This window comes from Sus scrofa, chromosome 6 (assembly GCF_000003025.6).
Source record: "Sus scrofa isolate TJ Tabasco breed Duroc chromosome 6, Sscrofa11.1, whole genome shotgun sequence".
NCBI lineage: Eukaryota > Metazoa > Chordata > Mammalia > Artiodactyla > Suidae > Sus > Sus scrofa.
This window is the reverse complement of record NC_010448.4, coordinates 83,265,176-83,289,479: the sequence shown is the minus strand read 5'-3', so window position 1 is coordinate 83,289,479 and position 24,304 is coordinate 83,265,176. Positions and strand designations below refer to the sequence as shown.

General features: G+C 44.8%; 2 protein-coding genes across 6 annotated transcripts in view; one reads left to right on the top strand and one right to left on the bottom strand.

Annotated features, from left to right (window-relative positions):
* The window catches only part of AUNIP (aurora kinase A and ninein interacting protein), a 39,666-nt gene extending 27,163 nt beyond the window's left edge, over positions 1-12,503 (top strand). Inside the window, exons 2-3 of the mRNA XM_013999063.2 lie at positions 8,665-8,806; positions 10,532-12,503. Of these exons, the coding sequence (XP_013854517.1) occupies positions 8,665-8,806; positions 10,532-11,373 (984 nt within the window). The 3' untranslated portion in view covers positions 11,374-12,503. The remainder of the gene's footprint in view (positions 1-8,664; positions 8,807-10,531) is intronic.
* MTFR1L (mitochondrial fission regulator 1 like) lies at positions 11,706-24,129 on the bottom strand. Of its 5 annotated transcripts, none has more exons than XM_021095596.1 (7): positions 23,991-24,129; positions 20,990-21,125; positions 20,440-20,544; positions 18,017-18,126; positions 17,578-17,789; positions 15,959-16,280; positions 11,706-13,930 (listed from the first exon to the last, which is right to left on the bottom strand). In XM_021095596.1, exons 2-7 carry the CDS (start codon positions 21,002-21,004, stop codon positions 13,825-13,827), a joined length of 870 nt encoding a protein of 289 aa, XP_020951255.1. In that variant the 5' UTR covers positions 21,005-21,125; positions 23,991-24,129; the 3' UTR covers positions 11,706-13,824. The 5 variants fall into 5 exon arrangements, with proteins under 5 accessions (XP_020951255.1, XP_020951256.1, XP_003127758.1 ...); XM_021095597.1 differs by having other exon boundaries at positions 23,981-24,111; XM_021095598.1 differs by having other exon boundaries at positions 12,510-13,930; positions 15,959-16,244; positions 23,991-24,120.

Genomic DNA, 24,304 nt, shown 5'->3' with positions numbered 1-24,304 from the left:
CTCTGATTTGACCCCTAGCCTGGGAACCTCCATATGCCACGGGTGTGTCCCTAAAAAGAAAAAAAAAAAGCTGGGAGAAAAAATGTATTATAGTTGATTTACAATGTTCCGTCAATTTCACCTGTACAGCAGAGGGACCCAGTTATACATATATATTCATTTTCTCACATTATCTTCCATCATGTTCCATAGTTTAAGGGATCTAACTGATGGTTGCCCTTGACTTTATATATCTAAAGTATAGTTATGCTCAAGAAGGACCTAATAAACGTGGGTTTTGTTGGGGGAGGAGGTGTTGCTTAAATATTTTTTTTAAGTTGTGACTTTGGTCCAGTTATCTGCAGCCTTCAGTGTCTCTCACCTTTTTAAGGACCTTTGCATCTTTCCTTCTGTTTATATTTAGGAGCCAGAAATTGGTACCTGACTGGTAGAGGATGATTATAAAGAAAAAAAGTTAAAAATATACCTTGATGTAGTGCTTGAAATTGGGAGAAGAGATATAGTATAGGCTGATTTGTGTGTGTGTGTGTTTTGTGTATTTAGGGGCGGAAAAAAATCTCCCTTGTTCCCTTCTAGGTTCTTTGGCTTATGTAATAATTAAATTAGATATGAAACAGATTAATAGAGGAAAAATCAAATGAAAGTTTAATAATATATACCTCCTATATATGTGAGAGTTACTCAGTTATTACACAGGAAAACTGAGTAGCTCTCAGAAATGGCTAAAGTATCATTCTAAATACCATCTTTAGCTAAAGACAAAAGATGTTAGGGGTGGGGAGTGAGTTGTGGGAAGTTACTATGTTATGTAGGTTTAAATTTTGCCTTCTCCATTGATGAGAATTTCTAAATTTAGGGTCATCCTATTCCTGGTTCATAGAGGGAGGTTTTCCTACAAATGGAGATATCCCTTTTAAATATAAATATACTTTTTTAAAAGGGTAACTTATACTCAGTTTTCAGAGCTTTTCCTATGTCTGCTGTTTCTTAAAAGACAATCTGCCTAAAATAATCCTTATGCTAAGAAGGCATATTTTGGGGTGACAAATTCTGCTCCCCTTCAGTATGTGCATACGTATATGTATTATACATACACATAATGCTTTTTTAAAAAAATTTTTTATTGATGTATAGTTGATTTACAGTGTTGTTAATTTCTGCTATACAGCAAAGTGATTCAGTTATACATAACTGACACATACACACACACACACACACACACCTTTTAATATTCTTTTCTGTTATGGTTTATCTCATAATATTGAATATAGTTCCCTGTGCTATACAGTAAGATGTTATTATACATATTATGCTTCTGTTTACAAAGTTGACATTTTCTAAGCGGATTTGGGAGTTGTCCCAAAGTAAGGATTCCTCTTCCATTGCATTTCAGTTGACATACCTACTTTCCCATTTAAGTGAGCACAGTGCTCTTCTTTCTTTTATGGGACTGTCGTCTTTACTATTGAGAGGGTCACATGTGGTTATTCCTATATTGGAAGCAGTTAAACCAGGATGTTTAAACAGATCTTCAATAAATAGTCTTTATTAGGGCAAACCGATTATAAATGTACTAAAACATTGTACTATGGTGAACTCTGACATGCATGACATCCATTAAGTGAGAACAGTCTCATCGAAAGCACCTTTGTAGGAGACTTAGTATTGCTGTTTAGCTTAGACATGTCAAGTGTTTAGTAGGAGTTGTCATACTTAGAAGAAATTGCTTTTCTCTTATCCTTGCTGAATTTTCATTAGATTTAGATAAAAAAGCCAGTACCAGTGTTTCTAGAGAAAGTTCTTGCAATAATTTTCTAGTGTTAGATTACTTTGGGAGGAAAATCTTCAGTTTTCCGTGTGCGTATCCTCCTGTCTGTGTTCTAGACCTTATATGTGTGAAAGAAAAATCAAAATGGGGTTGTTACTGCTACGAGAGCTCTCTAACATGGAACTGGGAGGCATTAAGGAAGTGTGATTTATGCATCTCTCGGCCTGGATGGAATCCAACCCTTTGACCATTTTTTGTCCTAACAAAGTCATCCAGAACATCTGCCAGAAACTCAAAGATACTTAGTGGACCTCTACCTTAAAATAACTCATGATTCCTTACGGACAAATATTTCTTGACTCAATATCAGAGTCAAGCACAGTTCTCACCAGAGAACTTTGAACAACCTCATGGATTTTATTTTATTTTTATTTATTTATTTATTTATTTGTCTTTTCGCTATTTCTTGGGCCGCTCCTGCGGCATATGGAGGTTCCCAGGCTAGGGGTTGAATCAGAGCCGTAGCCACCGGCCTATGCCAGAGCCACAGCAACGCGGGATCAGAGCCGCGTCTGCAACCTACACCACAGCTCACGGCAATGCCAGACCCTTAACCCACTGAACAAGGCCAGGGACCGAACCCGCAACCTCATGGTTCCTAGTCGGATTCATTAACCACTGCGCCACGATGGGAACTCCAGATTTTATTTTTATAAGCCCCTGACTTCTTCTCTTCTCTGGAACACTCTGGGTTTTTACCAGAATCTATGTCTCCCAAATTGCAAATCTTAAGACCCCACCTCACCTCCCTCTTAAACTCTTTGTTTTTCTCCTTTTTATGGCCATACCTGCAACATATGGGAGTTCCCAGGCTAGGGGTCAAATCAGAGCTGCAACTGAGGCCTACGCCACAGCCACGGCAATGCCGGATCCTTAACTCAATGAACGAGGCCAGGGATTGAATCCATATCCTCACAGAAACACCAGGTCCTTAACCTTCTGAGCCACAACAGAAACTCCTCAAACTCTTTTCTTAATTGCAGTCTTCTGCATTGTTTTTTTGTTTTCTTTTGGTGGACGTGTGTGACATCAACTACAGTGATGGGAGCTCATCTTAGCCTTGATCACAGTATTAGAAAAGCTTTAGTTTCTCTGACAGCTTTGTTGATGTTGAAAATGTAATGAGTAGGTATATATAAAACAGAATGTATCTTTCCTGTATATCCACTTCCTAAAATGTTTGTTGAATTGAGTACCTACTAAGCATATTAAGCTGGTTATGTGGAGGATAGGAAAAAAGTATCTGAATCAGATGTTAATCCCAGGATTTTGTAGTGTAAGTCTTGAAATACCAAGTGATAAATGTCAAATCTGGAGGAAGAAGAGGTCGCATCTGGCTGTGGGAATCAGGAATGCTTGGTGCTAAGTCGAAGAATGCTAATATTTCAGATTTGGGTGTGAAAAAGTCCCTTCAGTGTGAGGCATAAAGGTGAGGAAGGTGAGGCCATAATAGTGACTGGTATCTGACTGTTACAGTGTGCATAAAGGGTTTTTTTGGTAATGGAGAAAAAGGAAACTGGAATCATACCAATATATGCCTTCTAAGAGTCTACATTTTATGTTATAAGTTCTTGCCAGAACAACTTGTACAATCACAGTTGTGCTTTAAGATTAATCTAGATGTTGGTGTGGAACTGATTGAAACAGGTAGTAAATGGGGCCTGACCAGTCAAGAGACCATTATTGAAATAGTCTAGGACTATGCAAGAGTTTATGAAATTCTGATCTAGGGTGGTGTAATCTTTGGAGAGTTTGAAGCAAGTTCTGAATTAATATTACTAATTCAACAGAGCTGATTTTTTACAGTGTTGGCGGTAATGAGAATTCTGATAGCTTTTCTTGGTCAGACTCCGTAAACAGTCCACCTTAGAGCATCCTTATTAGGTAGCAGTATCCTTTCAGCCATACTTGAGTGAGGCATGATAGTGACCGATGGGAAAATGTTTCAAAATGTCATCTAATTAGTGCTAAAAGAGACTAAAGAGGAAGGGGGGACTTGATGATGATGCTTTGAATGACTCTAGAAGTGGGCAAAGATGAGTATGAGCCCCAAGAAGCATGAAGGAAGAGGTAGTGTGGCAAAAAGAACCAAATACACATATTTATATATTTCAAAGCTGTCACTTTATATGGAAAGTGATACTTCACACACAAATTCAAGACCCAAGAAACCATTATAAAAAGAAGTTAGATCAAATTATGTCCTAGGCTTGAATGGTATATTAATCGTTTAAAAAAAGGAATTAAAAGGAGTTACCTTGTGGTGCGGTTAAGGATCTGGTGTTGTCACTGCAGCGGCTCGGGTAGCTGCTGTGGTGTAGGTTTGATCCCTGGCCCAGGAATTTCCATGCTATGGGGTTCCCCCCCGCCAAAGGAATTAATGAATTGGTTTAAAAGAACTTTAAGACAAAGTTGCAGATAAATTATCGGAAGAGGTAAGGATAGAATGAGAACTAAACAGAATTTAAATGCTATGGAAGCATGAAAACATTTTCTAAGAGAGGTGACACATATGATGCCAGAGTTGTGAGTATAAGAAAGGGCCACTCTTGGGGTGACTTGCAGCCCCCCCAAAAAGTGCTTTGTTCTCTACAGGAACACATGATAGGAGATCCTTGTAAAATACCAGGAGTAGCAGGAGCTCCACAGTTGTAAGTCAGTTTTTCCTTCTACCTCTCTGAAAGAAGAAAACTTGATGGGTCAAATGTGATATACCAGAGGACTAGACATTCTTAGGTTTTGGAGGGAACGCCTCTCTCTTTTTTTTTTTTTTTTCTTTTTTCTTTTTAGGGCCGAACCCATGGCATATGAAAGTTCTTAGGCTAGGGGTCAAATCGGAGCTACAGCTGCCAGCCTACACCACAGCTACAGCAATGCTGGATTCTTAACCCACTGAGCGAGGCCAGGGATCCAACCTGAATCCTCATGGATACTAGTCGGATTCGTTTCTGCTGCACCATATCGGGAACTCCAGGAATGTGTCCCTTGAATTTAGGTTCTTCAGGGCATTCTTGTAGGGTAAAAATTGTCAATACCTAGGTTATGGCTTACGAAGGTGTTGGTCCTATAGGAACCCTGTACTTATTAGATAGGCTTTCTTATAATGTGTAATGTACAAGGACTGCCTTTATTTTGAGGTTGGGATAATCAGCTGAAGGACTTTGTACTCGGGCCCTCCTCAGTTCCATGTGACCTGTTCTCAGAATCTTCACATTTTACTGAGATAAATTTAGATCCTTGAAGCCATACGTTTTCTGAGAGGTCTATAACTGGGCTGGTATTACTCCTGACATTGCTCTGACCTAAAGAAGCAATCTTTCTAATCCTGCTAAGTATGGCCAACTTGGTAAAAAGCTTGTTCCCAGATGTTTTGCTAATTGAAGTCTTACTGTTTTTTGATAATCTGTAGTTTTCTGTAAGTTGTCTTTATAGGGTTTAGCATACTTGTAGTAATTTAAGTCACTGTTAGTAGTTTGTTCCCCCTTAAGCTATACGCTTTACCTGGACAGAAACACTGTTTTGTTCATCACTGTTTCCCTAGTACCCAGCATATAGGTGTTTCAATACTTGTTGGCTTACTGACTCGCATTATTTCACATATTTAGGATGTGTCTCCCATACGGTATGAGAGCCATATGCCTGCTTGGGCTTCCTCATAGCATGGGGGCCAGGTTCCAAGACTGAGCATCTTAAGAAAGCAAGGCTACATGACATTTTTATGACCAGTTCTGGAAATCATGTAATGTTACTTCTTTCATAGTTACTGGTCAGACAGTCACAACATTCTTCGCAAGTTCAAGGTAAAGGAATATGGCTCTCATCACAGCAGGGTCAGATTATAAGAAGAGCATGTGAAATGGGAGATCTTATATTGGTCATCTTTTTTTTTTTTTTTTTGTCTTTTTGTTGTTGCTATTTCTTGGGCCGCTCCCGCGGCATATGGAGGTTCCCAGGCTACCAGCCTACGCCAGAGCCACAGCAACGTGGGATCCGAGCCGCGTCTGCAACCTACACCACAGCTCACGGCAACGCCGGATCGTTTAACCCACTGAGCAAGGGCAGGGACCGAACCCGCAACCTCATGGTTCCTAGTTGGATTCGTTAACCACTGCGCCACGACGGGAACTCCATATTGGTCATCTTTGAAAAAGACAATCATAGTTTGTAGTTTTCATCAAATTTAGAAGAATTGGCTATTGTTTCTTAATATTTTCTGCCCTCTTTCACCTTGTTTTTGGAATCTTGTTATATGTATGCTTGATACCCCACAGACCATTACAAATTTGTTTATTCTTTTCAATTTATTTCTCTGCTTCATTTTGGGTAGTTTGCATTGCTAAGACTTCAGTTCCACTGTTTTTTCCAGTAGTCTGTAATCTGTTGTTAAATCCATCTAGTAAAATTTTCCTGTCTTCTATTTCTCTCATTATTTTCATGTTTTCCTTTAAATCCCTGGGCATACTTATAGTAACTATTTTAAAGTTTGTCTGCTAATTCTGTCATCCCTGATGTTTCTGTTTTCATTAACTGATACCCTTTTTTCCCCACCCCCTACATTGTCCTATTATGGGTCATTTTCCTGCTGCTTCACATATCTAGCACTTTTTTGTTGTGTGCTAGACCCTGAGTGCTACACTGCTGGGTATCTAGATTTTGTTGTCTTAAAAGAATATTGAAATTTGTTTTGGCAGTTAGTACTTGCTAATCAGCTTGCTTTTAAACTCCGTGAGGACAGGTTTGGAATAATTTTTGCTCTGGGGCTAGTTTAGTTCTCCTGGTAAGGGGTGATCCTTCGGTGAATACTGCTGAATGTCACTGGTGTTAAAAAGCTCTTTCTGGAGTTCCCTCATGGCTCAGTGGATTAAGGATCTGGTGTTGTCACTGCTGTGGCTCTGGTTACAGTTGTGGCACAGGACTGATCCCTGGTCTGGGAACTTTTGCATGCTGTAGGCTTGGCCAAAAAATTAATTTAAAAAAAGTCTTTCTACTCTGGGAACTAGTGGGAACTCTCTCAGCCCTATGTGAGCTCTGGGAATTGTTCATCTTGCAGTTTTCTGGCATTTCTTTGTCTGGCCTCATGGGGTTTCACCTAACACACGTGGAGGTTCATATTCAGTAATGAACTGAAGGGATCTCTATGTAGATTTCTGGATGTTTTTCTCTGTGTTGCAAATCCCAGCCACCATATCTTCCCCAAATCCCAATCTTAGCCTACTCAATTCATCAAAGCTGCCATGCTCTGCCTGAGTTCTCTTTCTATACATGCAGTCAGACAAGTGCTCCCAAGCAGAAAGCTAGGGTGATCGCAGGATTCACTTGTTTTCCTGCTCCCGAGGAAGCACAGTCCTGCACTGCCTGTTACCCATTATCTTAAAATCAGTTATTTCACGTTATCTTATGCATGGTCTTCTTGTTTTGTATGGTGGAAGAGAATGTTCCACACCAGCACTGTAAGAATGAATTTTATGTCCAGGATTTCTTTCATCTTTTAACCACTTAAAGTACATATTAGTTTCCAAATGCAAAAATGATGAGTTTTTGCTCTGGTGCAGTGGGTTAATGATCCAGCTTTTCTCTGTGGTGTTGCTGGTTTGTTCCCCAGTTTGGTGAGGTGGGTTAAGGATCCGGTGTTGCTGCAGTTGTGGTGTAGGTCACAGATGTGGATTGGATTCTATCCCTGGCCCAGAAACTTTCATATACTACCAGGATGGCCAAAAAGAAAAAGAAATGAAGTCAACTTTGGGCTAGAATTAATAATTTGGGTCCAGGCCTACTTTCAACTTGGTACATGGATACTGGCAAATCTCATTTCTTCTGTAGCTTTCACAGCCAAATTGAATTGAATATAATCCTATTCTCCCTACTTCTTGGCATTCCGTAACAAGCAAATGGAAACAAACCCAAATCACACTGGTGCTATTTCATTACTCCTTCTCTTAATAATAGGCAGCTATTATTAAATGCTATCTATGCATCAGAACTACGTAAGATTTTTATGTGAATTAACTCACCAGATCCTCATAACTGCCCTATAGGCTTGGTACTTTTGTTGTCCCTATTTCACACATGAGATTGAGACAGATCAAACAACATGTAGAGGGTCATGCAGCTAGTAACTGGCAGTGGCAGAACTGGTATTGATTTGAACAGAAGCTGTGTGACTTGGGAGCCATGCTATTAACCACTGTGTGACTATTTGAAAACTATTGAAAATGAATCAGTTGCTGCCAATGTAGAATCATTATCTTTTTTCTTCTTTTTTTTTTAGGACTGCTCCTGAGACATACGGAAGTTCCAGGCTAGGTGTTGAATCAGAGCTGCAGCTGCTGGCCTATGCCACAGCCAGAGCAATGCCAGATTTGAGCCTCATCTGCAACCTACACCACAGCTCATGGCAGCGCTGGATCCTTAACCCACTGAGCAAGGCTAGGGATCAAACCAGCATCCTCATGGATACAAGTCAGGTTCATTTCTGCTGAGCCACAATGGGAACTCTCATTATTTTAAAATAAAAGGAGACAATGTCATCCCTGGAATCCCTTCAACAAATTCTGTTTGTTTAGTCAGTTTGCCTGATTTTCCATGGGGATGCAGAAAGAGTGGGCTGTAGTTGGAATATGTGATTTGCAGGAAAAATGAATGCCATCATTATGGCAGAAAATGGTGGAAGATATATAGCAAAAACTAGAAAATAGAGTATGAGTAGACCAAAAGGTCCATTGTGGTTCCAAGAGGGTTAGTGGTGTTTATTTTGAATCTTTCCTGTCTGGCAGCTGTTTTAATAAAATATAATAACCTATTAAAGTTCTATTATTCTTTTTTTTTCCCCTTCTCAGACACATTTAATCAAGTCAAGCACCAAAATGCTAACACTCTTTCCTGGAGAGAGAAAGACTAAGATTTCTTTCACTCAAAGAAGTCATCCACCTGCAGGCACTCGGCAGACCAGCATTGCTTCCTTCTTCACCTTGCAGCCAGGTATGGTGACCAGTCTGGAAGCAGCCAGTAAGCAAAAGGGAGTGCATTCATTTTCCATTGTTGGAACATTAATGAGAAGTGGTATCACTAACGCATTGTGCTAAACTTGGCTGACCTATTTAGAAAAGGTTATAGAGCACAAGAAAGCACCACCTTTGGAAAGCAATATATACATGCTTTTGCAAACATGCTTTTCTGGTTCTGTTTATCTCAGTCTAATGTTAAGTATTGGTATTTCCTGACAGAGCAGTGAGGAAAGGTATACTTGGGAATTGGGGGTTCAGAGGGGAGCTGACCTGCCACTAGTAAGGTATATATATGTCTTGGATTGACCATAATTTGTCCGTGTAAGATTGATATGTCTGTCAGAAGCTCTTCAAATGAATCAAGGTTCAGAGGTGGTTGTTTTTTTTTTTTCCTTATAAAACTTGCCATAAATATGGCTTGTGTCTCGTCATCCTTGGGCAGTTCTTTGCTTGCATGTCCCTCCCCTCTTCAGGGGACCAGCTGCCTCAGAGTAGTTTGGGGCTTACAGAGCAAGGCTTGTGCCAGTTGAAGGGTGTGCAGAAGAGAGCTCTAACTCGTGGTGGTATTCCCAGAATTGCTTTGTATTCTCCCTACCACAAACAAAAACTTAAAACACTCTTCTGCTTTAAGTAACAAGGGCAGATTTTTTCCAAAACTACTTTCCTTTCAGAATTGTGGTATATTCTGTATTCATCTGTACTAAAATCTTAGGCAAAGTTAAGAATTCTTTTACAAGACAATTTCTGCAATATAGTTCTTGGAGAGGGAAAGAAGAAATCAGTTATTGAGGTTTGTCTGTAATGAGATCCTAGCATAGTTTTGGAGAGCAGGAATTTCGTGTCATTTACCCTTAAGGCAGACAGGATCCATTCTATACCTGATAAAATGGACAGGCTGGGCCCTAATAATTTGTTACTGTCCTTTCTACTGATTTACTTCCCTTCTAATTGTCTCTACTCCCTTTTCCATGAAATATTTGGGGAGCAGGAGACCCACACTTTCACCAGGTTTCTCAGAGTTGGCTGGTTAATGTGATCTTTGAAACTTTATATACTGTCTCAAAAGTATGTAAAATGGTACATCCGGACATGTTTCTCAAAGGATAATATCCAGGAGTAGTATCTGACCAGGAATGCTATCTAGCAGAAACTACATTAAATAAAAAACAAAAGCAGGAGTTCCCATTGTGTCTCAGCAGGTTATTAACCTGACCAGTATCCAAGAGGATGTGGGTTTGATCCCTAGCCTCACTCAGTGGGTTAAGGATCCTGCATTGCTGTGGCTGTGGTATAGGCTGGCAGCTATAGCTCTGATTCCACCTCTAGCCTGGCAACTTCCATATGCTGCAGGTGTGGCTCTAAAAAAACTAAAAACTGTTGTGTCCTTTGTTAAACCCTATATGAAAACTCAGCTGGAAAAGTAGGCTGTGGTCTGATGGTGTACCATTTTTTACTTTATTAGGTCATGGGAAACATCTGCATATTTGAATAGGAGAATGGAAGAGCTGTGTTTTAGAAAGGTAATTAAGGAAAGAATAGAGATTGAAAACAGGAAGATCAGTTACAAAGGTCTGTGAAGAGTCTTAAGGCCCCGAACTAGGCAGTTATGGTAGCTAATACTGATTTCAGAGAAAGCCACTTAAATCCCACTCAGGTGTGATTTTCCTACGGAATGATATTTGTTCATCTGTTTTACTAGGAAAGACAAATGGTGGTGACCAGAAAAATGTTTCATCTCATATAGAAAGTCAGGCCAACAAAGAGTCTAAGGAAGATGCAGTCCAGCTAGACCATCTGATCCAGGGCTTGGAGGATGATTGCATGGCACCCCCTTTAGCCACTTCAACCCCTGCAGACATCCAGGAAGCTACTAGACTTTCTCCGAAGTCCCTCCGGACTAACTGCCACCATGAAACAGGAATCCCATGCTTGACTGTGCTGTCTTTGTTCCAGCCTGATACCTTAGTCCATGCTAAAGAGGGTAAAGCCTCACTGGCTTGCTCCTTCACCCAAGACATGAAGAATCCTTGCTTGCTGGACCAAAAGGAGGGAGAAGATTCTTCTTGGAAAAGGGACTGGCTTCATGGATCCAAGAAAAATAACTATCAGAGTGTGGAGAGAGACAGTAAAACACCTGGGCGCAAGCGCCATCAGCTCTTGGACAAGACTAACTTGGAAAATGTGTCTTCCAAGACAAACAGCCAGTCCCCTGTCCTTCAAACATACAAGGAATTCTGGACTGGAGCAGACACAGCAGTGAAACAAAGCCCCTGTCCTCCTCCTGTGTTTTCCTGGGACAGTGAAAAGAATGACAAGGACTCCTGGAGCCAGCTTTTTACTGAGGATTCTCAAGGCCAGAGGGTCATAGCCCACAACTCTAGAGCTCCTTTCCGAGATGTAACCAATGACCAGAATCAGGGCTTAGGGCAGCTTCCTAACAGCCCTTGGGCTCAGGGCCAGGATAGGACCACTCAGTTAAATCTGCAGCCTGATTTGCTCTTTACCCAGGACTCTGAAGGTAATCAAGTTATCAGGCACTAATTCTAAATGCCTTTGTGAGGGTTTGGTTCTGAAAGTACCTTGAAATGACATAGAAGAAAGTATCTTCGGGGAGGTGTTTTTTGTTTTGTTTTTTTATCTTTCTAGGGTCATACCCACAGTATATTTGAAGTTCCCAGGTGAGGGGTCTAATTGGAGCTGTAGCCTCCAGCCTACACCACGACCACAGCAACACCAGATCCAAGCCACATCTGTGACTTTCATGCTGCAGTTTAGGGCAACGCTGGATCCTTACTCTACAGAGCAAGGCCAGGGATTGAACCTGAGTCTTCATGGATACCAGTCAGGTTTGTTACGCTGAGCCACGACAGGAATTTTTTTTTTTTTTGAGGGAGTTCTCTTGTGTAGTGGGATAAGGATCCGGTGTTGTCACTGCTATGGTCTGGGCTTGGTCTTTGGTCCGGGAACGTCACAGACCACAGGCAAGGCCAAACAAACAAACCCTCAAAGTACTTTCTGAGGAGTATGTTTGAATAGAGGAATTTAAGATCTTTGTTTTAGAAAGGTCATTCAGGAGAATGACCTTGGGTGGGTGGGAGGCATGGGATGACGCTGTTATTGAGCATTTTCTTTATAAATAAAGAGGTAGTACTGCTTGTTGAGACAGTATGATTAGCATCGTGCCTCCCCTGAGGAGGTGGTGGCTGGTAAATTCCCTGCATGAGCCTGATGAGCACTGAGGGGTCAGGGCAGGTACACATTCCCTCTGCTGAAGAGCCTGCTGCTCAGCCTGCACAGAGCTACCTCTCTGCTCTTCTCAGATGCCTGACTGGGAACCTGCTGTTTATGGATATGTGTTCTTTTCACCTCTGGCTGGGTAACTCAACCTAAGCTTGTGAACATTATTCTTGACACTTTTTTGGATGAAGGCAAATCTCCCAGATCCATGTTTACAGGGGCAGGGATGTTGGCGAGAGAGGTAATATGATTAGATAGTTTTGTTAGTTTTTGGTAACAGCATTTTAAAGTTACATACTCTCTATTTAAACATCTCCCTAAAAAAAGGCTGACCTGTATAACGATCTAAATGTGACTATGTCATTCTTCTACTACAAGGTGGGAGAGAACCTCCTTTGTAAAACTATGAATCCAAATAAATGACTATTTACAAAGCTGGCTCTGATGGTATTTAAAACATTACCAATTTTATTATTGAAAAAGCAACTCTTTAATAGTAAATGCTCTGTCATTACCATGGATCTAATCTGAACACAATAATCTGACTTGTGGTCTACTCAAGACATCATCCCCCAGGTGGCAGTTTCCCATATTGCAGGTGTGGTACCTAAGAGGCTTAAAAATAAGTCTCTAGGGGGCAGGCTTGCAAGTTATAAGATGGAACTGCTTTAAGAGCTTAGGGCAAAATTTCTACAGAAAGGGACAAGCAGCTCCCTAGGGAAGCATTCTCTTATAAAGGCAAGACCTTATAAGGAAAGGGGCAGCCAGGAACCTGTTTACAAAAGTTCATACACCTTAAAATAGGAATTCTGTACCTGTGGGAGATTCTTGGTGATCACAACTCTCAGATGGACACACCCAATGTAACATCTCTCCAAATCCTTCCTTTAATGTCAGGTGCTTCAACCCAAACACACAGAGGATACATACCTTAGAGAAAGTGACCTGAGGGCATCTGAATCATGCATGGTGTGGTAGGTACAAACCATGGCCCAATGCAAAGGAGCAGTCAGGGGCCTGGAAGAAGGATGGTACTCTTTCCCCTCCCCATTTCTCTTTCCTGCTGGGCTTAAACTACAGTCCATGGAAGAGAAAGAGCTTTCAATCAGTGGAACCAATAAGACCCCAGGGCCTTGGAGGGTAGATTTGGTTGTACAGTATTACAAAATATAAGAAAAAAACAGCCCGGGCCTCCCAGCAGCAGCCCAAGTGTCAGTGGCCCGACCTCTACATGTAGGTGCTGGACACGAGAGGGGGAAAGAGTGATTGCTGGGCATTGGTGTCAGTTCATGATGGAGCAGCATAAGATTTTCCCTGCCCTGTGAACAAGTACATAAACATAATTCCCTCCCCTCAGCCCTGCTCTGCTGCAAGGAAGTGGCTGAGTGAGTGACAGCTGGGTACAAAGTGTTTGGTGAGACCTTATGGGGTCTAATGCAGTGAAGTCAGTCATTTAGGACCTATTTTCATACAGGGGCAAGGAAAAACAGAACCACCTATCACACGCTTTAAACTGGGACATTCCAACCTACACATTACCTGTAATGTGTCTCAGCTCAACACAGGCCTCAGCTTCTGCTAAGGTTTGAAGTATGGAAAACATATAACGCAGCTCTTCTCTTAGTCCAAGCTCTAGCTTTCGGCAAGACTGTTGCGGAAGGTTTGTAATTGAGAGGCAGAAACATCTGTGGTGAGGAAGGCAGCTATTGAAGGAATTCCAGGAGCATGAGACTGAGTTTGCAGAGCTGAGTGCTCTCAGTTTCCTTTTCTACTCATATCTTCCTCCTTCAGAGCAAACTTCCTTCTAAGGACCTCAGAAATAAGGATGGCAGGGTCTTCCTCCTTCAGTAAACTCCGGTTCCTAGAGGCACAATAATAGCTTATATTTATTGAGTACTTATCTATCCTGGGCAGCATTGTGTGTGCTGGAATACCATCTCATTTAATCCTCCCAACACTCTTGTGAGGTAGAGGCTACAAGGCTCTTTTACAGAGCAGGAAACTGAAGCACAGAAAGTTTATGAATCCGTCATTAGTCATTCAGTAAGTGGTGAATCCAGAGTTCAGAACCAGGCTAGCTGCTTGCAAATCTCACCTCTTAACTAGACGTGGCTTTACTATTTTCTGAAACGCCTATAAGACGTGGTCAAGGTAAAGGACCATCAATCTGTTGGCAGTGGCCTGTGGTGGCTGAGCTGCTCCTACTTTCTGGCCCTATCTTTTCTAAACATTTCCCCAGGTCAGCAAGGGAAGTGACGGATGACTTTTTGCATTTCTGACCTTTATCAGTTCTGGGGTAAAGGTGTGCTGAGAATTTACTACCACCTTGTCTCCCCATCAGGGGAGCTGAAAAGTTTTTTATAAGAGATCCAGAATTTACAGTAAGATGTTCACAACATAAGGGCCCCGTGGGTGAAAACAAAGCCAGTTCCAGATTAGGGTAGGTTCAGATTTCCTAGATAATTGGAAAACAGTTGCTTGGAATTCTAGTGAACTAAGTCTGAACTTATATCCTCATGAAGGCATTTTATTGGTCATTATGGTAGATATAAGGGCCAAGATTGATTATTAAACTTTGAAAGCAAAAACAAGAGAAAAGTCTGTCACATTTATGAACCTTGATGACAAGGCTACTTTCCCATTCTTAGTCATCAACCCAGCTCCTTCTACCAGCAAAGGAGAAAAAAATCTCAGGACACGAGTGAGATGAAGGGCTTGACAGTAGGGGGTCCCAGATCCAATATATGGTACCAGAGGCAGGTATAAGAAAGTTGGGAGAGTCAATCTATAAAACATTACCCAGAAGAAAAAGACTCAAGGTGACCCCAAAGCAATAGCAGCTGAATTTGGGAATGGAGGAGACCAAAGACTGGATCAGTATGACCAGCCCGAGGGCTAGAGAACGAAGGTACAAGTGACTTTCACACAGACTCAACCACCAGGACCTTTGTCTAGTTTTCAGAAGAAAGCAGGGCCAGAAAAAAAAGGGATCCTTGTGCGAGGTAACTAACTGTCCCTTCAAGAACATCATCAGCTCAAGAGATGGCCCTCATTAGCCCAGCCTCCAAAATAGCTTTTTAACTGCGTTAACAAACACAACTGCACACCTGGCCTCTGGACTTTGAGGTCCAGATGTTAAATATTTCAGTGCCCAGGAACCTGCATTTGAAAAAGTTTTTTGGCTATGTCCTGTGCAGTAGAGAAACACTGCAAGGTGGCAACTCAGGCTGGAGCTCTAGGGCTTCTCTACTAGATGAGTTTCTCATGGTAGGTATTTCCCAAATTCCTTCCCATTCTCATCAGAAACACCCACAGCTCTACTCCTTGGTGGTTCTGCTTTCGTAAGTTTAAAGTGTACTTTTAACAAATCTGAGCAATCCTGATAGGCACCCACCAGGTTTAGGAACTACCCTGGAGTCTCAAAAGCCTTGTTTGTAAATCTCTGAATATGCACGGCTGGTTTGATAATGGACCACTGTGTTTAAAGGAACTGCTCCTTCCACCAAATAAGTCTCCTTTTTTGAGATACTAAAATAGTTATTATGCAACTGTACTCTGAAGAGGATGGGGCATGGGGACACGTATCATTAAACAGTATGAGAAGTAGTGAAGCCCCTCTGGGAGACAGATGTTGGATCAGATGAGCCTTCTCGTAAAATCTCTATGAGATTGATACCAATTGGTTGAGTTAGAGCACCCCAACCAAATGTAAAGTGTTGCTCTTTCCTCAAACTGGGGCCCCAGGCATTAGCAAGCAGGCAGCAAGCTTTGTGAATGAAATAACAGGGCTACTCCTGAGGACTTACTATGCAAGTACCTTGCATTAGATAATGACCACAGGCAACTTAAACAGTAAACAGATCCTCATAGCTTCTTATCATATACTTACAGGTCTTGGCTCTGCTTCATCCGGTGAAAGTCCTTTAGGATACCCATCATATCTGCAAAGCTGCTGGCCTTGGACAGAGAGACGCAGTCATCCTCTTCAGACGAACTGCAGGTAGCTTTGTATTCTGGTTTGCAACATTCAGGGCTGGCAGAACAAAGCAGGGGGACTGATGGAAGCTCAGGGACCTCTACCTCGGTCTCCTCGGTGATGTCACTAATGACAAAGGAAGTTGTAGAGTGGAATGAGGATCCAAAACAAGGTAAGGGAGAAGAGACATTTGAACTTCCTGGAGATAAGAAATCTGGCGTTAATGAAGCCGAAGCTGAAAGAGAAAACAACAGGCATGGATGGACACTGGGGCTATAACACAGCAGTTATATCTTCCCCCCACAAGCCCTGCCTACCAAACATTCATTTCCTGGGCTGATGCCACGGCATCCTGGGTTCCTCCATTACCTTCCCCTCTCAGGATCTCAAGAAGGTGTAGAAGCTCTGGGCTCTTCCTTCCAGGAGGGAAGAAAAACCCACCCTATAAAGGCCTTGCCTCCTAAAGGCTCCCATTCTACAGTGGGCTATGGAGTGACAGCACTATTTAGACTGAAATGACAGTGCAGAACCAAAGTCTGAATTTGTCCTTTTCCTTAACTAGGCCAGTACTTCTGACTATGCGCCTCTGAATCTGGCTATCTGTGGCTAGAAAAATTGTTCTGCGACAAAACCCAAAAACAATAAACAACAACAAAAAAAAAAACCAGAATAGTTATGGTCCTCCTAGGACCCAAATTTTAATGGAGAGAATTTTCTCAACTCTAAGTTTCCAAGGAACACTCTGACTTTTCCTAAACTACTCAACTTATCTCTTAGATGACAAAAAAGCAGCCAAAACTATAAATGGAAAATTCAAGTTCAACTCCTCTAGAAAAATGCCACATGAGGGAATTAAATACTTGAAGATTTTAAAGAGAACACCATGACTTTCATGTGTTCTACCAACTGACAAGGTTTGGGAGCTCTGGCTTTGAATCAATGAGGAACAAAAAAGTGAGAATGGGAAGAATGTGAGGGTTAATATGAGAGCATCTCCTAAGATGCTCTCTCCCGAGCATCTTAGGAGAGATCTACCTGTTGGTATTTCCTGCCTCTGGTCAAGGCAGAATCCCACCCATGTCTAGTGGTTCTGCCTTAAGTGCAGACAGAAAGGTGGAGGGATGGAGAGGCAGTCTCTGGTAGAAAGGGGAAGGAAAGGGAAGAGAGGTGCTTAAAAGGGTTATGACCCTTCGTGGTAAGGAATGCGTCTTCTCAAATTGGTAAGGAAAGCCACGGAGAGCTCTCGGAAGACATGATCTTAAAGACACTTGGAAGAAAGCGTTGGTTTTTGCGGCCAAGAGAGGGAATCTGCCCAGGTTTAGTGAAGATTTTGTTCCTAATCCAACCAGCCAGTCCCGAATAACTGACAGAAATCCTCCAGAGATTATACAGGTTAGCCAGGCCTCTGGGCGACCCCAGCGTCCTAGGCCCAAGCACCACTGAACCAAGGATCATCCTTATCCCTATCCTGTCCAAAAGCCAAACAAAAAGGAACAGGCTGCTTGAGCCTGGCCTGGCTCAGGGGCTCTTACCTGCATCAGCTGCCACTATTTTAGCAATCTGGCTACGCAGGTGGCTCAGCTCATCCTGCAGCTCTGTGGTGCGGCTTAGGGCTGGCAGGGCTGGCTTCTTCAAGGCCAGGAGCCTCTCCTCAGACCCACGCAGGTTGGGCACTGAGGCGTTGCGCTGTATGACCATCAGAGGGCTGGGCTTCCAGGTGTGCCTCAGGGGGCGGGTATCACTCCTGGACCAGGGAAAGACGAGTGTGTCAGAGACAGTGGGCCACTGCACCCCTTCTAAAACTCCTTTTTCCACTCCTACAAGAGTAACACAGCCAGGTTCTTCTCCCCGTTTGAAGCCACAACTCTCATTCCTGTTGCCCTCCCCCTCTCACTCTCACTCTTCCTGTGGCTCCACCTCATCTGGGAAGAGCTTTTTGTTCCCCAGCCGGTAGGCCATAGCCTCAGCTACCTGACCCGGGCATAAGTCTCCTCTTCATCTGCAGCAATCCAGGCGATGTCAGCCAGAGTAGGGACTGGGGGCACATCCCTCAGACAGAGGTCAGAGAGGTTGGGCAGGGTCTGTGGGGAAGCAGAACTCATCAACAGTCTGTGAAATTACAAATAATCCAGCATGGCTAGAACAGAGGACTGGAGGGGTGGGAGCTGGGAGAGACTGGGAAGTGAATTAAGAGTTTTGATTCTCAAATCAATAATGAGCCACCAGCAGGTTTTAAGTAAGGATCAGATGTGAGGTTTTCAAAGATCACTCTGGCATGAATGGGAAGGTTAAGAGACCAGTCATGAGCCTGTTGTATCCTCCAAGCAAAACACGGTGTCCTAGAGCAGAGCAGGGATGGGACCTGTTCTTATATATAAAGTTTTACTGGGAAAACAGTAAACATCCATTTGTTTAAGTATTATCTGTGCTGGCTTTTAAGCTACAACTGCAGAAGTAAGTAGTTGACTTCCATGGCTCTCAGGCTAAAATACTTTCTATCTGCTCTCTGCTGACCCCAGTCTAGAACAAGGGGGTCAGTAGAGTTTTTTTTTAAGAGATGGCCTCTAAAAGTGTCTTGCCTTCTGGTTGTAAGAATACAGGTGGACATGGGACAATCTGTTAGACCAAGAGAAATCTTCTGGCAAGCTCTTTACAACACCTTTGAAGCTAACTGGGATCTGTTATTTATAAGCAAAAATTTGATAATATGACTATTTATATTTAAATAAAAATAATTATACAAAAGGAATCATAACTCCTTAAAAATAGGTCCTCCAACCAAATGAACTAGAGAACAGAAAGACTGAGTGACACTAGGTTAAAAAAAAAGTGACACTTTTTCACAATTTAATCTTTTTAAGTAGATAAATTAAAAAATAATAAATCAGCAAGATTCCCTTAAAAAAATTTAAGGTAATCAATTTACAACAAATCAAAAGATAATTTCTCAAAACCCCATCTATACATGAGTTAAATTCAGATGTTTCTGCTAAGGGCTGTTTGGCAGGTAAATCAGGAGTTGATAGCTCTGACACCTGGGTCTCACAGGAGTGAAGAGATACTCTAAGTTTACATGCAGACCCAGGAGCTAATGCTAAGAGGGCCCCTGAGGGGAAGCCTTCATTAGCTTTCCTGGATTAGCCACAGTGCTCCTCTATGGGCAATGAGATGAGTGAGCCTAGACAAAATACTTAGCGTAGTGCCTGACACATAGCAGGGGCTCAATAAATGTTAGCTAGTATGACTGCTCTTACTGCTGCTTGGTGGGAGCCTGTGCCCTTGATGTCTCTGCCCCACAGCATCCAGCCAAAGGACTAGAGAAGCTATGCCAAGTGTGGGGACAACCTCAACTGACTCATGCTCCCTAGCTGTCTTTCCCTGGTGCTGTTGTTCCTGGTGCTTGAGGCAGCTAGGGCCACATCCCGCCCTAGACAACAACTGGCAATAACTGGCAACTGGGTCATGGGACAACAATATCCCGCACACTGCATTCCTGTCTCTAATACCAACCCTAATGCCAAGTCAGACTCCAGATCAAGCTCCTACACAGACTTTGCAGCTCAGCATCCTTTATTTCTGCTTCCCCCTGGGCCCACACCTCTTCATGCCTATATTTCTGTCTCCTTTGTAGGAAGAAAGATAAGTATTTCCTTTGTGTCCCAGCTCCCCAAGCTCACACACCTTAAGATATTTAGCCTGGAGCTGATGCTAGTTCTCAGAGGGAGGCAGCTGGGACTAATAAATGGTACTTAGCTTTCCAGTGCAGCACTCACCTGGGCCAGACAAGAATCTGCTGCAGAGGGGGTGCTAAAGGCCCCCTAGGAACAAGAGGTGAGACTGAAATAGCCCAGTAAAAGAATGGCTAGATGTCACCCGAAAGAAGATGGGGAGTAATGGCCTCAGGGAAACACTGAAAATAGATAGCTAAGCGGGCAAGTCTTAGTGCTGGTGTAGAAAAGTAGAGTTCAACTCAAAATCACCCACAGCCCTTAGTGTCCTGCGTGGGGACCTGCCAGGGCTGCAGGCACACATCTCAGAGCACAGACATGGCTAGTCTGGAAATCCAGTTCGGCAAGGGCCTCTGGCCTACTCTGTTCAACTGGATTGCTGGAGCCTGATGAAACCTGAGTCACTTAGCCAAGGCATCAAAGATGCAATATGATTCATTTATGAGCAAACTGGAATCCTGACTGTTGTGGTCACAGGTTTGTGTGTGATCAGGAAGCCACAGTGACCAGGATCCATGAAAAACAGTTAATAAATGTTTCTTGAAACAAACGAAGTGACCAGGAAAGCAACCTGCCTTGGCCACAGCAAGGAGTCTGGGGCACAGAAGCAGCACCATCCCCCGATACACTGAGCCTCTACTCGCCCTGCTCTTCCAGCTCACTTACCTCAAAGGATGCCCGAGGACATGGTTTCAGGGGCAGGTTGGTCCCGATTCTTCTCACTACACTTCGAGCAGCCCCATGCGGCTTGTTTTGCCAGATTGGGATGGTCTAGGCAGAGAGAGACAGGGACAGCCACAATTTCAGAGAAAATCCAGCTACTGTCCCCATCTTCTCCCCCTTGCCCCTTTAGCAGGAGCCAAGCTTCACCTTGGCCAGGCACCTAAGGGGACACTGCCGCTACTGAGGCACAGTCGATGATGGGCAGGTCCAGTGAAAGGGCGAGGAATTAGCTGGGTATAGGGATTAGCCAGGCTGCCCTCCCTTCCCTTTGCACAGAAAGACAGAAACACACTGACTCCGTAACTGCCCCAAGATCATAGCTGGTTCAGCCTTGGGGGAGGGGATGGAAGGGAGGACCCTTCAATTCCAGGCCTGGGTTCGGGGGAAAAATTAACTTGGGAATCTCAACACTGCCTACAGAACTTCAGCAGGTCCAGTGCTTAACCTCCACACACCCCCCACCCAGCCCCCTGCCCCCAGGAACAGGCCTTACCACATTGGCTTCCATTCCTGATGTTTAACTGGCTTCTGCACTTGAAGGACAAGGCAGTCACAGAGCAGCTCTGGAGGCTTCGGGAGGCGGGAGGCCTTCATATCAGGCCATTTTAAGGAACACCAGACTTCCCTTCCTGTGAAACACCCCCCACAGGAGACTCGGTGACCACCATACAAGCCCCCCCATAAAGCCAGGCCCTGCAGAACCATGACTAACAAGGCTCCTCTGACATTTCACAGCGGAAAAAACCAGCCCAAGAGGCTGCGCTCCCCCAACAATGACTTCTCCAAATCCAGACCCTTAAAGGTTCTGTTCCAGACTCACTACATGTGCTTGCCCAACCCTGGGAGCCTTCTGGAGCCCTTGGATTTCCTGAGGCAAAACTTCTGAAGACTATGTATAACTATATACATATGAATCACTGTGCTGTACACCTGAAACTGATATGACATTGTAAATCAACTATACGTCAATTAAAAATTTTTTAAAGAGTTGATAAGAAAGATTAAAAAAACCCCACTCCTAAAGATGTAAATAGAACACTTTGGTAGTTAAAAAGCTCATGGGAAAGCCGGAATGTAGGTACCATCCAAGTCCAACATTCATTTCTTAAGATGAGAAGTAAAAGCCCAGCATGTGCCACCCAGTCTAGCGCTGCTGAGCTGTCACAAGGGGAAGAGGGAAAACACAGGACGGCGGGGTGGGGGTGGGGGAATTGCGGGACGGACAGGGGGACGGACAGGTAGCCAGCAGTAGCCACCAAACTCAGTCCCTTGGGCTACAGGGAAAAGTGCCCAAGTTTTTATCTTGGGTTAGTAGCATTAGGCAAGTCACTTAACCTTTCTGAATGTTGGTTTCTCCATCTGTAAAAAGGTGACAGGAGGGTCAATCAGTGAAACAGGGGATTTTAAAGTGCTTAATGAACCGTTAAAACAAGACACAGATGCATGGAGTCCCTACGGACTGGGTTGCTCACAGCTGTTCTTGCCTGGTGAGCAGATGCAGTCAATGAGCTCATTCAGTGCCTTGTTCATCAAACATTAACAATACTCACTCTGTGCCAGGCCCTGTGCTGGGTACTGTAGGGGCTATGGAAGGAGTAAGACACAGCCATGCTCTTAAGGAACTCACAATCTAGAAGACAGATAGAACCTGAATACAGTAATTCTAGCAGAGGCTGAATATCATTGCTTAAGAAAGGCACACCAGGCAGGTGGCCAGGTGAGTTCAGTCCCCTGGCCCCAAGGCCCCATGGTGAGTTCAGAGGGGGTAAGAAGGGAAGGAAAACCACAACAGCACAGGTCTAGGCCAGGAAGGTGAGAAATATGTAAAGAGGAGAGTATGACAAGGCCACAAAGGTGGGTGAGGGGGTGGGATGTCAAGTCATGAGGACTGGGAATGCCCTTGGTGAGAAGTCACCGGGGAGCCAAGGGCAGCAACAGAAGAGGGGATGGGGCTGGACTGACCAAAGCAGCTCCTTCTGGAAACCTCCCCAGGAGGGTCTCTCTTCCACCTCTAGGAGAGGAGGTATCATTCACTTTATGATACAGGGGGCAAGGAAGCTGGAGAGAGAAAAGTACTGGTCTAAGGTCACTCAGTACTCAGCATCTAAGTCTGGTCCAGATCCTGCTGCCTCCTACATGGGCTTCATCTTTCTCAGCTAAGTGCAAGCCTTTTATCAAAGTCATCCGTATTCCAGGCTCTGGGCTGAAAGTCAGTGCCTGCCACAAGTTCCACACAACAGTGCTTCCCTGTGTTTCTCACTTTAGTCATGCAGCCACTTCTCCAAACTCACCTCCAAACTCAGTTGGACCTAACCCTCACATAACAGCCAGAGGCATCTTTCTAGAACTCCTGGCTAATCATGTTCCTGTCATGCTTAAAACCCACTGTGCTTGCTAGAGCCAAGAGGATAACATCTAGACTCCTCAGCATGGCTTGCAGGGCCTCGGCAGTCAGGCCCAACCTCATCTTCACCCTTCTCTGTCCTGTCTACCCACTCACCGCATTCATCCTCCAGGGCCTGTCCACTCTGGCCCCCGCACACTTCATAGCCACACCTGCTTTCCCCTTGCCCTCCAACCACACTGGCCCTTCAGCCCTTCGATGGTCTTGTCTACACTATTCCCTCTGCTTCAAACACCAACACCCTCTTCACCAAGTTCATCCTTAATCATTCTTGGAGCTCAGCTCAAGCATCGCCTCCCCTTCCCTGACAGTCACCCCGAGGCACCCTGCGTTTCCTTTGGGGTCCTTCAGCAGTATCTAGGTAACGGTGTGCCGTGAAGTTTGCCCCAAGGGCGACGACTTCCCAGCAGGGCACAGCGCCTGCTCCATACACGGTAGGCACTTGAGCATTTCATTTGTCCAATCGAGAAACGGACGAGAACGCCGAGTTCAACCCTCCACCCCACCCCAAGTGCCCGGCTAGAAGACCCCCCAGCTTGCTGGCCGCGCTGGCCGCGCTGGCCGGCTCCGACCACTTCTGCGCCCCCACAGCCCCTTCCGAGGCTGCCGTCCCAGTGTTTACACACGGCCTCCCGCAGGAGCCGCAGCGCCTCCCGAGCGGGGCCTGGTCCCATCATCCCCGGTCTCCGCCGCGCCGACACTCTGCGCGACCCCAGGGACCTCGCCCGGGACACGCCTCCCCTCCCCCGCAACAGCCCGACCCGACAAGGCCAAGGTCGGCCAAGTTCTTGCCGCAGCTCCGGCGGCCCTTGGACCCACAGGCCCGGGGCCGGGTCCCGGCAGGAGCGAGGGGGCGTCCGAAACGAGCAGCCTCTGGCGCATCTGGGTGACTCCGGCGAGCAACTGCCTCCGGGGACTCCGTTTCCCCCCTGCCGAGTGAGGTGGACAACAGTGGCTGCCGCGAGAACCGGCGCGGGCACCGGAGCCGCGGGCACCGAACGCACAGCGCCTGGCATTCATTAGGCTGCGCGACGGCCGGACCCGGAAAGCCGCGCTTCCACTCTGGGGCGGCACTCGCACCTAGTCTCACCTCAGCCTCCGGCTCAGGACTCTCACCTCACGGCCCCTCCTACCGTAGCGGGCCGCCCAGCCTCTACCACCCTCACTTCCGCTGACCCGCCCCCCGGAAGCGATCCCTTGCAGCTGCGCACCGAGCCGCGGCCCCGCGCGCCCTGGGCAGGCCAGCCGCGGAGGGCGGGGCGGCGGCACGTGCCGATCCCGAGGGCGGAGACAAGCCCCGAGGCCACGCCCCCTGCCGTCCGAGCCTTGGGGAAAGTTGATCCCCGAGGTCCGCCCAGTCGCATCTCCCGCTGGTCTCGGCCTCCTTTCCCTCCTTACCACTCT

Bases quoted from the DNA above. Each gene is read 5' to 3' on its own strand.
- MTFR1L (XM_021095596.1), bottom strand. The intron at 17,790-18,016 runs GTAGCTGAGGCT...TCCCTGGTCCAG, and splicing joins GAGACTTATGCCCGGGTCAG to GAGTGATACCCGCCCCCTGA. The intron at 16,281-17,577 runs GTAAGAGCCCCT...TTTCTCTTTCAG, and splicing joins AATAGTGGCAGCTGATGCAG to CTTCGGCTTCATTAACGCCA.